The sequence below is a fragment of the Rhinolophus hipposideros genome (genome assembly GCF_964194185.1).
Source record: "Rhinolophus hipposideros genome assembly, chromosome: 12".
Classification (NCBI taxonomy): domain Eukaryota; kingdom Metazoa; phylum Chordata; class Mammalia; order Chiroptera; family Rhinolophidae; genus Rhinolophus; species Rhinolophus hipposideros.
Genome location: NC_138058.1, coordinates 32748213 through 32763103, shown reverse-complemented (window position 1 = coordinate 32763103; position 14891 = coordinate 32748213). Strand labels below are relative to the sequence as shown.

Here is a 14891-nt window from a genome sequence, read left to right as displayed (position 1 = left end):
GAGCTTCCCGGCGTCTCCTCCTCCCGGCGGAAAGCGCTGGGGCAGGGCGGGAGAGGGAGGAGCGCGCCCCCAGCTTCTCACGCTCAGCCCCGCCCTGCGTAGAACTGGCTCAACCTTCCGCCTCAGCGGGAATGCTGTACATAGTCGGGTCCGTTCCGGGGACCACTTATACCTTTTAGTTGCTGTTGGTTGAACTGAGCATATCTCGTCCTAGCGCCCAGGAAATAGAACTGAACTTTAAGATATATACAGCACACACACACACACACACACACACAAACCCTATAAAACAAAAGCAAAAATATTTTCCCTCTGTCTCCCAGCCTACGCCCTCAAACGATGGCGCTTTTACTTTTTTCAGTTGTTGCAAAGCAGTCCTGCCCTCTCACACCTTTTTTCTCTATGTATTTATTAAAGAGAACCGTTTGGTTCCAGGAACCTGGGCATAGAGGATCAGAGGGCCCGGGAGTGTGGAGGAAACAGCCAAGTCAGGGTACAGGGGAGGGGTCTAGGCTGGGCTTGGGCGCAGGACTGAGTCCTTCATCAGGTCCAGGCACAGGGTCGCAGTTCCTGTTTAGAGACCAAAAACAAAAGGAAAGAAAACAATAAATAAAAATACAGCATAATGGAAAAACAAACCCAGGCCCCAAACCTCAGTTCCCATTCCTCTGTCAGCTTCTCTCTTTAAGCAACCCTGTTTTGTCTAGTGAGTTCTTAGTGCACCTTCATTCTCCTAAATCTGCGGAGAGCCCGCGCCTGTGTATCAATTTTGCCTTTGGCCGTTTCATCCAGTAGGTGGGAAAGTAATTTGTAAATTTGATTTGTCCGATGTGAAGATCACAAATTACTTGTTGAAATGTAAGGCAGTCCCCTTCTCCCCCTTTATCTACATTATTTCCCGAAAATAAATGCAAATTAATGAACAGCTTGTCAGTGTGGCTCTTCTGATTCCAGCCCCGGGTCCTGGTCTGGGAGGGGCTTTAAAAGGAGGGAAACTCCCGTGTTAATAACCCTCGCGTTGATGACCTGTGTGAAGCTGGAGGCCAAAGGATAGGGTGGGAGGACTTCGCAAGAAGAGTGCCAGCAACGTTCTCTTAGGGAGTGTTCTCCCCTCGCGGTCAGCCCGGCCTCTTCCCCCAGGCATTTTGACCCCCGCATCCCCTCTCGCCATCCAGGACAGACAGGTGTCAGAACTCAATTCCCGAAGCAATTCCTTTCTCTTCAGAGGCAGCCTGGCACTGATTTCTTCACCCTAATTGCCTGGACCAGAAAGAAGAGGGGGAGGGGAAGAGGGTCGGGAGGCGGGAAAGGATAGCTCTGTAGTGCTCTCAGAGCTGAGCCAAAAAGGAAAAGAAAAGGAAACGACAAAAAAAAACCGATCCGTGTCCTGCATGTCTGCAGCAGACGACCTTCCTTTCAGCTGAGCTGTCCCGGGTGGCTTCACGGCGGCTGGGGGATCCGAGTCATTCCTTCCACGTGCTCAGACGTCCCTCTAAAGCCTCAGCCCCCTGCCAGAAGCAGCCAAATTATCTTTGTATTGTGAAGTTTCTTTAAAACGCAAACACAAAATCTAGAAAAGTCGACCAGGACGCGTTTCACTTTGGCAGGGGAAGAAGGCTCCTGACTTTCAGCAGGGGGTCGTAAAGGAAGGTTCTGTCTTCCCCCGAGGGAAGACGAGGATGGGGTGGGGTGCTCCCGCAGGAAACCCAGAGCCCGGAGCTGTACAGACAGACTCTGGCCTGAAACCTCCGAGGTGTGAAGCCGAGAAGCTGCTCAACTTGTCCACGGACGGAAAGGAAATAAGGGAACAACGAAAAGTTTCCTGCGAAGTGACTAACACACTCTATTCTTTTTATTCCGTGCGAGACCTGAGACGACAACGTGAGGCCGGGTTTGGAGAACGACCCCTTCGCGGGGTCGCGCGCCGGGCGAGACCTGAGCGGGACCGCTCCGCGAGGGCAGTCCCGGCTGTTGGAAAGCCTCCTCCGCCTCGTGCTCCCTCCCTCCGACCCCGTAGAGGCGGCCCCGGAGCCGCGCGCAGACCCTCGGGCACAAACCCCAGCCGCCCCGACTCCGCCAAGGCCCGCTGGAGGGCGCAGCCGCGGCCCTGTGGAGCCCGGCCCCAGGCAGGCCCCAGGCAGGCCCCAGGCAGGCCCCGCCGCGCCCGCGCTGGCTCCTCCTGAAACGCGGGGCCGAGGCCGAGCCGAGTGCTGCTCCGTGGCCCCTCGGGTCAGCGGCCAGCACGTGCGGGGGGAGCTGGGCCGGCGGCCGCCGCGCAGAGGCTTCCAACCCGGGCTGCAGGGCCTCCCGGGCGCTCCCCGCCGCCGGCACTGTCGGCCCTGCGCCCGGGCCGCCCTGGCTCACGCAGTGGCTGCCAGTGCCGCTCGAGGCCCAGGTGCTGTGCTGCCTCCGTCCCCAGCTCCCTGAGACCGGTTCTGTGGGCCCAGCCGTCCTCCTGGCTGCTCAGTGGAACGACGCCGGGAGCCCGGCTTTGCACGCGCTTGGACGACTGTGTGCCCTCCGGAGCAAGGTACACGAGCCCGTGGTCCTCAGTTTTGTCGCATTTGTTATTTGGCCCCAGTGGGCCTGGGAGGGTCCAGGACGTAACACTTTGGCCGAGGCAGGTAGTGGGTCGGTCAGATAAGTCCCCGTGGCCCGGCCACCTCGGGGCGTCAAAAGCTCCGGCGCCTGCGTACTTGGGCAGCCGGGGACTGGTGACCTCGCCGTAGTTCCCGCCCCGGGGATGAAACCTCGAGAACAGGCACGTGCTGCTCCGAGAGCGTCCCACACTGTGTCGAGGCCCCGCGCGGCGCGGAGTGGGAACCAGGAGCGGGAAGGCCCTGGGGCCCCTCGGGCCGCCAGCTCGCGGGAGCTGGGGGGAGCGCGGTGGGTGCGTGGCTGCGGCGGGTCGGTCGGGGTGGCAGGCGGGGCACGGTGAGGCGGCCCAGCTGGCCGGGAGTCCCGCGGCGGCGGCGGCGGCGGGGGCGCGGAAGGGCCCTCCCCGCGCGGCCACCTGTTAGCTGGCAGGTTCTGGGAGAACCGTCCTTAGGTCTTCTCCCAGCGGAAGAGGTTTGTTCCGATTGTGTTTTGGTGTTCGTGAAACAATTGACGTAATTAGAATTGAAGCAACTCAGGGAGGTTTAGCAACTTCAGAACATTTAGCAGCGTTAAGACGTCAACAGTGTTCTCTTTCTTTGAGTGCTCAACGAAATATTCGTGTTTTCTATGCAAGGCTTGTCATCTCTGCTCATATTCGAGGGGCCAAAAAGTCTACCCCTGAGGGCACATGTATGAGGTGCTTTAGGGATAAAGGATAGGTCACGTTTGTGATTTTTTTAAAAGAAGTTTTTTAAAAATCTTAAAACCATCTGGACGGCACCGCATTAATTTGCTGAAGCTCGGAAAGGATTCAGTGAAGTAACCTCATTCGTTGTGCTTTTCAGTTCTCTTCTATAGTAGTTATTGAGGGTAGATGGAGACAACATTTCTTTAAATTGTGAATTTTTTTTTTGAGAAAAAATTCCTTACACCTGAGAGGAAAACCAGGTAAGAAGACTCCGAATGTCAGCAAATTCATGCCTGCTACATTACCAAGATAAAATAAAAAAATAACAACCCTGAATGGTTGCATTGCTGGTGTCAAAAGAAAATCACTAGTTTTTCATGTATTTTTTTAAAAAATATTTTGTTTCACAGAAAAATTTTGATTTTTTTCAGTTGTGAAAATAAGTGATAAGTTCACTACTGTGGCAGAATTAATTAATGTTATTGATGTTGAGCATTGACAGGCACTAAGGATTTCTTTAGAGATACAGAAATAAAATGTAGCTGATATATTAAATGTAGTTAATGTATACCTTTTTGGTAAAGAAAAACTTGTATCATTACCCCCCACCACCAAAAAAAATCACTTGGCTTCTGTTGCAGAATTAATTTAAGAACAGCAACAAGATATCTTTATAAAATTCCTTAATTGAAACCGAACTAGTTCCCCAATTATTTTGTTTTCCGTATCTCCTTTCCCTTCCCCCATATATTTTAATGTCAGAAATGAGAATGAAAAAAGCTCATTAAGTTTAAGGAATATTTATATTCAACAATCCTATACTTAAAAACCACAAACTAGAAAATGAATACTAAATAATAACAATGCATTGCTTATTTGACAACAAAAAAACTTTTGACAAGAAAACTTCATTATCTTTAAGAGTCTGTTTAAATGTGTAGTACCTGGAATATAGTTTTTTGAAAAAGAGAAGCTTTTGGGGGGCTCTATTTATTTAGTGGTTGGTTCCTGAAAAAACAGTTATGCCTCTTACATTATCCTGTTGATATTTACTGATATCTGAAAAAAATAATTGAAATTTTTTTTTGTGGGGCGAGAACTTACCATTTTGACCTAGTGATTTTTTAATCATGCTTTTTAAATGAGTTGGATTTTACTTAAAACACATTAGGTGAGTCTTTCAAAAGTTTTTAAAAATCAAAAATGTTACCCAAAAAACTTTCAGTAGTTTAAGTGAAATGGCAGTTACATAATATAGCCAAAGTTGAAACTGCTTTTAAATATATCCATTTTTTTAACGGAATAAAACAGAGCTAGGAAGTATATTGTGTGCTCACAAGTAAAATGCATATCTTCCTAATTATGAAATTATACATTCATGTTTCTAGGACTATTACTTCAAAGATAAGGATATGTTTGAAAATATTTCAGCGTTCTTTCTAATCAAATAGGACCTAAGCTTGATTTAATCAAAGACGATCCATCAAAATTTAAACATTGAAAACCTGTTGTGTTTCTAAAAGTTGAACCCTTCTCTCTCCTTTGCATAATTTCCTTGATGGCGAATAAAATCAAAGACAACTTTCCATTACATTCCAAAGTTCATAAATACTTTGTCTTTCAAAAGTTATTCTTTATTGAACAACTTATGAAAACTATTTTAGATCTTTTAAAGTGGATTGTAAAATTAGTATTAAGGAACTTGAATCTTTTTTTTAGGATTGAAGTGGAGTATAACTAAATCACAGTTAATTTTTTCATTGGGAGTAAAATTAATTAAAATGTTGAAATAAATGGTCTCTGATTCAACAACTTGGTGTCAGAAGAGCTCATAAAATACTTTTAGGGCACAATACTCTTATGTATGTTCTAAATGCTTATAAGCATCATCTGTCATAGATATTTAAATTCAGGAATCATATTTTCTTTTTAAAGTTCATTAAAAGTTTTTTATTTTGGATAATACATACAAAAGAAAGTATAAAACAGATATATACAGTTTAAAGAGAAATGAAAATTACTAGGAACAAGTTCTTAAATTCTTGGAAAAATAGATTTGGAGTTGGTTACAATAAATTTAATGTTACATAAATTATATCTATTAATGTTTTAGGGATTTGGTTAAATCCTTTAAAGTAGTGACTGTTAATATAGGGACACCTTTTATTTTTTCTGGACAATTTTTATAAGAGTTTATTTGAGCCAAAAGTTATCACAATTGCTGGGAAGCAAGATCTCAGATGCTCTTAGGGACATTTTTTTTTAAGGCAGAAAAGTAATTAAAATCATAGGATATAAAAGTTCCATCGGTCTTTGAAAATCATAGGATTTCTTTATTGATGGAAAAATTGTGCTTTATATTTATTTGTATTCTTAATGAAGGAGCACCAAAATAATCTTATTTCCCAAGCATGGATATTTGACTTCATCCAAAGCTGTAGCTTCAACTCTTGATTTTGTTACTGGTGACTCTCAAATCCGCATTTCTAGCTCAAGCCTCTCTGATGAACTTCATATACCTATACATCCACTGATAAGAGGCCACTGGATTTCAGCTCTTAGGAGGTTAATGATGTGATGTCTATGACTTGCTTCAAAATATGAAAGAGGAAGAGAGGGAATGGGTAGAGTATACATGAAACAGTTTTAGCCATGAGTTGATAATTGTTGAAGCAGAGTGAGAATACCTACAACTTCATTATACTATACTTTTGTATTTTTTAATATTTTGTAATAAAAAGTGAATAAAAAATACTAGTTTGCAGAAAGTAGTTTTGCAGTATGTGGAGGAAATTGAGCTTCCTATGCTCTGGAGTTCAGATGGTATTCACATATATTATTTTATTTATCTGTTCTCAAGTCTGGTGAGGTTGGCTGGTGTGAGCCTCAGAGTAGTTTGGTTATTTACTCAAGGTTACATAGTTGGTAGGTGGCAGAACTTGGTACTTAGTCTTCAAATTCTATGTTCTTTTGGCTATAAAAAAGACCTAAAATTTCAGTATATTAAACATTAATTTAAAAAACACCGTATCACTTAAGAATTAGATTACCAGGTTGACATCAACAAAACATGCTTTATTTAAGTTCAAGTTGTAAAATTTGAGTTTGAATAATTGAAAATTATTTCCTGGGACTACCTTTATGTTTCTGGACATTACTTCTATTTCATTTCTATGAGTGTTCAAAAAGATGTTAATGGAACATTAAATGAGAAGACCAGGTTTTACTATCTTCCCTTTTAATTTCTCATTAATTTTAATTCCTTATTAATTCTTCATTTCAAAGAAATTTTAAAATTCCTTACTGATTGGTTCATGTTTATAAGTGGTATTTTCTGTTCTGGGCTGAGCTATATTTGCTCCTTAGAATATTGCTTTGCTACATTATAGTTCTAATCTAAGGAAAATTGTGTAAACCAGATACAGAGTTGAGATTAGATTAATACTTCTGTATATAAGGCTTAATTTATTTGTAAATAGATATTTGGAATCATTTTCTAACTATGCTAATTTGGGAACTTCTCTCTGAGTTTTGAAGTTTGTGGCTTAATTTTTTTTTTAAATTAATTTTATTGGGGTGACAATTGTTAGTAAATTTACATAGATTTCAGGTGTACAATTCTGTATTACATGGTCTATAAATCCCATTGTGTGTTCACCACCCAGAGTCAGTTCTCCTTCCATCATTATATATTTGATCCCCTTTACCCTCATCACCCACCCCCCACCCCCTTACCCTCTGGTAACCACTAAATTATTGTCTGTGTCTATGAGTTTTTGTTTCTCATTTGTTTGTCTTGTTCTTTTTGGTTTATATACCACATATCAGTGAAATCATAGGGTTCTCTGCTTTTTCTGTCTGACTTATTTCACTTAGCATTATTCTCTCGAGATCCATCCATGTTGTCACAAATGCTCCTATATCATCTTTCCTTAACGCCGAATAGTATTCCATTGTGTATATGTACCACAACTTCTTTATCCATTCATCTATCGAAGGACATTTTGGTTGTTTCCATGTCTTGGCCACCGTAAACAAAGCTGCAATGAACATTGGCGTACACGTGTCTCTATAGAGAAATGCTTTTATATTTTTGGGGTAGATACCCAGGAGAGCGATTGCTGGGTCATATGGTAATTCTATTCGTAATTTCTTGAGGAACCTCCACACTGCCTTCCATAGCGGCTGCACCAGTCTGCATTCCCACCAACAGTGTATGAGGCTTCCTTTTTCTCCACAGCCTCTCCAACACTTGTTACTATTTGTTTTGTTGATGAAAGCCATTCTGACTGGGGTGAGGTGATATCTCATTGTGGTTTTCATTTGCATTTCTCTGATGATTAGCGATGTTGAGCATTTTTTCATATGTCTATTTATGTGGCTTAATTTTTTAAAATCTCATTGATAGCAAATCCTTGTCTTTTTACCATATATTTTATTTTTTAGAGCTAAATCTGGAAATTAAAAAAAATGGATTGACAAGTTGGGTAATAGAGATCACATCACTCTATAGATATAGGATTTCTTTATTGAAAAGCAAAAAGCAGAACTCTTGTTTAAATTTCTTTATCTTTATTTCTTCAGTTTTTAAAAACTCTTTTTTATTTATTTTTTCTAAGGAGGGCACTACTCACAGCGGCCCATGCAGGGATTGAACTGGCAACCTTGGTGTTATTAATAGCACCATTCTCTAACCGACTGAGCTAACTGGCCACCCCCCAAAACTCTTGATCTCATGCTTCTATTCTTGCTACTGACTTCTTCAGTCTTCCTCTTACCTGATGTAAAAAAAAATAAGGATTGACTGTTCTTGTTTATTAATGTTTTGAGAAGAAAACATCTAGCATCTATTTTCTCCTGTATTTCCTCAGTAGAGCCATAAACTTTATCATATACTCAGGTCAGCATCTGATAATTCCTGCATGCCTTTTTATTTGTACATTTCGGAACTGAGATTCCACCCCCATCCCCGAGGTTGTAGTCCAGTCTATAAAATAGTTAAATCTTTTATCCCAAGAGACATTAGCAGTCAGTGGGGGTTCTAGTGTTGAGAGGAGCCTAAGAGATAGGACTAAGGTTTCCAGTACCGTGGGTCCTCAAATAATGTTTTATTCAGTGTTGTTTTGTTATAACGTTGATGAGCTATTAACTCTTGTTTATATCAATTAGCCCGGGGTAACACTGGTTTCACTTAAAGTCACACAACCTATCAACAACCATAAACGAGGACATACTATACTCTCAGACCTTGGCACAATGCCAGGCACAAGGTAGGTCTCAACAGTGCTTGTTGAGTGAATGAAAGAATGAAATCCTGCCATCAGCCTTGAAACAGCTTTAAATGTAATTCATCTCAGATATGGACTTGTCCTTTTAATTTGTGGTAGTCAAAGTTAGTTTTGAGTGGATTCAGTTGCATATTTTCTTAGTTTATTTTAATCATCCTTAGAATCAAGATCTTTTTGGTTGTTTTCCACTATTACACCTCTCATTAAATGTAAAACATTTTCAAAATTTAGTTTATTAAAATTTTAGGTTATAAAATATAAAAAATCTGACAATTAAGTTCTCGAACTTGTTGCAACAATATTGGTAACCTTTTTTGATATCAGAGGGATTATTCATTATGAATTTGTACCAACTGGACAAACAGTTAACCAAGTTTACTATTTGGAAGTGCTTAAAAGGCTGCGTGAAAAAGTTAGACGACCTGAACTTTTCACCAACAATTCATGGCTCTTGCACCACGACAATGCACCAACTCACACGGCACTGCCTGTGAGGGAGTTTTTAGCCAGGAAACAAATAACTGTGTTGAAACAACCTCCCTACTCACCTGATCTGGTTCCCAGTGACTTCTTTCTTTACCCAAAGATAAAGGAAATATTGAAAGGAAGACATTTTGATGACATTCAGAACATCAAGGGTAATACGACGACAGCTCTGATGGCCATTCCAGAAAAAGCGTTCGAAAATTGCTTTGAAGGGTGGACTAGGTGCTGGCATCAGTGCATAGCTTCCCAAGGGAAGTACTTCGAAGGTGACCATAGTGATATTCAGCAATGAGATATGTAGCACTTTTTCTTGGATAAGTTCGCGAACTTAATTGTCAGACCTCAAATTTATAAATCCTTAAAACTTATATGTATGTTTTCTCAAGTAATTATCAATACCATGTAATCACCACTGCCGAGGTCAAGGAATGTAACATTATTGCGACTGTAGAATTGCCTCGTATACTTTGCCTGTTACAATCACTTCTGTCTCCACAGAGGTAACCACTTATTCTGTCATTTCTAGTAATTATTTTTTTGCATTTCTCATTTAACTTAAACATCTGTATATGCATTTCTAAAACACATCGATTTTATATGACTAGAATTATGTTACATTATTTTTATAACTTGCTTTTTTCATTTAACATGTTTATAAGATTTATCCGTGTTATTGTGTATATCTGTAGCTTCTTCATTTCCATTGGTCTATGCTGTATAGTATTTCATTGTGTGGCTATACCGTAATTTATTGATTTTTGTCTACCATTGATGGGCATTTGGGCTGTTTCCAGTTTGGGACAATTGGTTGTTGGAAACAATGCTGTTGCTCTGAACATTCTGTTATGTGTATCCTGGTGCACATAAAGATGTACATCTTTAGAGTATCCTTGGAACAAAATTTCCGAACCACAGGGGATCCATATTTTCAACTTAATTAGATATTGGCACAGTTTTCTGAATTGATTCTGTTAATTTATGTTCCCAAATAGTGTATGAGAATTTCAGTTGCTCTATATCTTTGCCAAAGCTTAGTTTTGTTAGACTTCTAAAATTTTGTCAGTTTTGGTGTGTAGTAATATTTCATTGTGGTTTTAGTTTGTATTTTCTTGATTACTGGTGAGATTGAGTCCCTATTCTTTCATTTGTTGTCTATTTGCTATCTCCTTTTGTGAAGTGCCTGTTCTTATATTTCCTTCTTTTCCTAGTTGATTGTCGACTTTTTCAGTTTGATTTGTAAGAGTTCTTTACAAATTCTGCATACTAGATCTTTGTCAGTTATATGTGTTGCAGATATTTTTACTACTTTGTGGATTGTCCTTTCATTCTTTCTTATAGTGTTTTAAATAGCTGAATTTGTTAATCTTTTCCTTTATGATTGGTGCTTTTTGTGTGTCTTGTTGAGGAAATCCTTACTTCATGCTCATGAAAATATTTTCCTATATTATAAAAGATTTCTTTTAAAAGGTTTGCCTTAAATATTTATCATCTGACTTTTTTTTGTAGTGTGTAGTATTCTTCTTTCTTGAAACTTCATCTGTTCACATGAGTGCAAATGTCACCTTTATATTGCTAATTCCAAAAATCTGTATTTTGGGTATTGACTATACTCTTAGCTGAGATCCTTATTTCCAACAGCCTCCTGGATCTCTCTACTTGAATGTCTTGCAAATATCTTAGTTTAAGCTCATTTTTAAAAAATCTTTATTGTTTTCTGTTAAATCATACAAGCCAAGTACATGGTGGAATCTTCGATTCTTCTTTCCTTACCTTCTCCAACCAAATAGCCATCATGTCCAAGTGATTCTACTTCTGAAATGCATGTCAAATCCATGAATTACCTTCTCTCCAGTTCCACAATTACTGCTTAGAGTTCCACCAAGTCTGATTCAATAGCCTTCTTGTTGGTTTTCCTGCCTTTCTTCTATCCCCCTTCTCTAGTCAGTCATTCACACTGCCACAGAGTTTTCTTTCTAAGACACAAATGGCATTTCTTTGCTGCTGTTATGGCTTTTCATGGCCTGCATTATAACAAAAAGTTCAAATTACTTCACGTGGCTTCTACCATTACTCTGCAGGAATCCACGTTTTAGCTTCACCAGGCTATGTTTCGTTTCCCAAAGAAGGTGTGGACTTTTATTGTGCCTTTTTTCATGTTGTTCTATGCTTGGAATAATCTTCCTTCCATTTCTGTTACCAGTGGGAATACTGGGAAAATCCTATTCCTTCTCCAACCATTCCTAGAAAGAAGTTGTCCTTCTTGCCTCTGGGCTTCTCATAGCACTGTTCATACTTTTATTGCGGTTCTTATCATATTGCTTTATATTTATTACTTTGTGTGTCTGTCTCCCGTGGTAGGCTATGAGGTTTTTGAAGACAGAATATGTTTGATTAATCTTTTTATTCTTAGAATCTAGCAGTGCCAGGTACAAAATAGTACTCAATAAATACTTAAAGAATTGTGCTAACCTTAAAAGAGAAAACAGAAATGTGTGCATTGACTTCAAAGTTGTGAGGCGGGAAAAGTGTTGATGAAAGAGTACAATGGGCTGCTTTATGTGAGTGGGTTCTAGCTGAAGAGATTGGAACATGCTACTCTGGCCCGATGCTAGCTGCAGGGACAAAAATAATCTTAAGTGAACAAATAAAATTGATGGAATTCTCATTTTTTAAAGGGTAATTTATGTTTCAAACAGACTTAGAATACAAAATTAAATTAGTTTTAAAAAAGTAAAAAAAATTCACAATACTGTTGAAGAAATTTGTCTTTTTCAGAGAACACTTAATGAACATAGTCTATCCTATTACTGTAATACCATGAATATATCTCTGTTTTGACAATGCTTGCTAACTTTTACTCTGGAAGGTGCTGTAAATCAGATTCTTCTTAGGGTTAATCAGAACAGTGATAGGTTAACAGTTCTTGCATGTGCTAATTCTGCAGACTCCATAAAAAATCAAACCTCTGATGACTAGAGCCCAAATAGTTACTTAAGGTTCACACAGCATACACAACACAATTGAATTGTGGCTAGACAGTTTTTCACAGTTCATCTGGAGGAAGCAGGGTTAGTGTTCAATAACATATTTTTCTTTTTTCATGTTAACGTAATTGATTCATTGTATGCACAAGAGTAATCGAAATACAAAATGTTCTTAGTAATAAAATTTTGAGAGCAAATTGATTTTTTTCGTTAAAATGTTATACATTGTTTATATCTGGAGTTCTTTTTTTTTTAAGGAGGGCCCCTGTGGGGATCGAACCAGCAGCCTTGGTGTTATTAGCACCATGCTCTAACCAACTGAGCCAACCAGCCACCTCCTGTATGTGGAATTCTGATTGGGATAAATCTTTCAAGGAGCTTGAAAAAGTTTGTCTATGTCTGCTGATAAGTTATCTTCTGATAATGAATTTATAGATTTTTAAATAGATTTGCCCCTAATCATAAAAGCAACTTCCACATAAACATGGTCAGTTGAACATATGTGTTTATTTTCATTCCTTCTTGAAAACATACTGAAATGAAAACCAAGGAATAAAGAAAGACATAAACTCCAAGAGGACAAAGAGAATATGAAAGGAGATGTCAACAGAATTTTGGAAGCTGGGACATCGGTAGATGAATGGTAACTAACTTAGTAAAAGGAGCTGAACAGTTGCCTTCCACCTGCCACCTGGTTAGCAGCGATAGCAGATATCAGCCAATGGCTGTGCAGATACTGATGGTTTTCAGGCAAGTGGCCAGCATGAGCTTAGTAGGGAACCAAAGCTGTGTCTAGGATGTTCCGATTGCAATACATGTGTCTAGATTCTTTGAGCCTGGGAGTAACTGAACATTCATAGATGAATTATTCTATGTAAGAATGTATTGTGAATGATTACAGAAATAGGATGATAATATCTAAGGAAGAACCTCAGTGGCTCTTTTAATTCAAAAGGGTATCATAAGTCTAGATATTATGCAATCATACTACCCAGAGCAATACTGTCCAGTACAGTAGCCCTTAGCCACATGTGGCTTTTGAGCTCTTGAAATGGCTAGTCTGAATGGAGATACAATGCAAGTATAAAATTCACCCTGGATTTCCAAGACTTAGTATGAAAAATGTAAAATAGCTCATTAATAATTTTTATATTAGTTGCCCATTGAAATACTTTGTATATATTGTGTTAAACCAAATATGTTATTAAAAACATTTCACCTGTTTTGTTTTGTTTTTACTTTTCTAATGTGGATGCTAGATGATTTTAAATTATGTATGTGGATCTTACTAGTTTTCTTTTATGCAGCTCAGAATAGAGATATTGATTCCTAGGGGTGACTGGTGCGGTTCCCTGGTCTGTCCCTTTCAGGGGCTGTTTAAAAAGAAGGTCCTCCATCTGACTTATTTCACTTAGCATAATACCCTCTAGGTCCATTCATTTTGTTGCAAATGGCAAGATTTCATTCTTTTTTATTGCTGAGTAATATTCCATTGTGTGTGTATGTGTGTGTGTGTGTGTGTGTGTGTACATACATATATACCATGTCTTTATCCATTCACCTATTGATGGACACTTAGGTTGCTTCCATATCTTGGCTATTGTAAAAAATGCTTCAGTGAACATAGGGGTGCATATATCTTTTTGAATTAGTGTTTTGGATTTCTTCGGATAAGTACCAAGAAGTGGTATTGCTGGGTTGTATGGTAATTCTATTTTTTTGAGGAATCACCATACTGTTTTCCGTAGAATCTAAAAACACAAAACAAATGAACAAACAAAAAGACTCATAGAAACATAGATAAAAATGATGGTTGCTAGAGGGAAGAGGAGGTAGAAAGATGGGTGAAAAAGATGAAAAAAAATATATTCAATAATAGTGTGATTACTTTGCATGGTGACAGATGATTATTCGACTTAGTGAAGTGATCACATCATCAGGTATCTAAGTGTCAAGTCATCATATTGTACACCTGAAACTGATATCATATCATTTGCCAACTATACTTAAATAAAAAAGGTACTCTAGTATGTCTGTTATACCTCAGTCAATCAATCAATCAATCAATCAATCAATCCATTTAATGAAAGGTACTTTAAATTGGGACCTCCTCCAAACTGTGCAGCACTTCTCAGTAGCATCTAAAGTACTCCACTATATACCTTTGATGAACTACAAAATTAGTGATGCTGTGAGTCTGTTTATTGAATAAAAGGGAATAGTCTAAAGTTATCAATAGACATCTTGTTAAAATTTGAAAGTTTTTGTTATCCATCTTGCTAAAATTTGTAAATTTTTTGTTATCCATCCATCATTATGCCTCTTCAGCATTTTATGAATCATAAAACTTTCTGTACCTGATTGCTGAATGCTGTAAGAGAAAAACCACACAGTTTAGGCAACTGAGACTACCAAAGAGTCTTGATTACCAACCTGGCCTTGGGTTCTCAGTTTTCTACCAATATTTCTGTGTTTCTTGATCATCTCCTTTTTTTTTTTTTAATTTTAATTTTTTTTTATTTTTTTAATTTTTAATTTTGTTGATCATCTCTTTAACCTAGTCTCGATAGTGGCCATTCAAAGCCAATTTCATTGTTCTCAAACCTCCTGTCTTTGTTCTCAGCAGATGACCTTCCTACTTCATTGAGAAAATTCTGTGGAAGGTATCAGAGAAGAATGCTCTTGACTTTCAACCAAGTGTACTATATGTGTGTTTGTGTGTGTACATATACAGAGAATGCCAAAAAAATGCATACACATTTTAAGAAAGGAAAACTGTATTAAAATTGTAATATTCAATATATACTGATAACAAAAAATGAATACAAGTCACATTTGACTTCTGCA

At 39.0% G+C, this 14891-nt stretch overlaps 1 protein-coding gene across 2 annotated transcripts in view; it reads right to left on the bottom strand.

Annotated features, from left to right (window-relative positions):
- Window positions 1–375: 375 nt before the first annotated feature.
- WDPCP (WD repeat containing planar cell polarity effector) overlaps window positions 376–14891 on the bottom strand; it is a 331844-nt gene continuing 317328 nt past the window's right edge. Inside the window, exon 17 of one of the 2 annotated variants that reach the window (XM_081069095.1) lies at window positions 376–570. In XM_081069095.1, coding sequence (XP_080925221.1) covers window positions 509–570 — 62 coding nt within the window. In that variant the 3' untranslated portion in view covers window positions 376–508. The remainder of the gene's footprint in view (window positions 571–14891) is intronic. The other variant, XM_081069093.1, reaches the window with a different exon arrangement.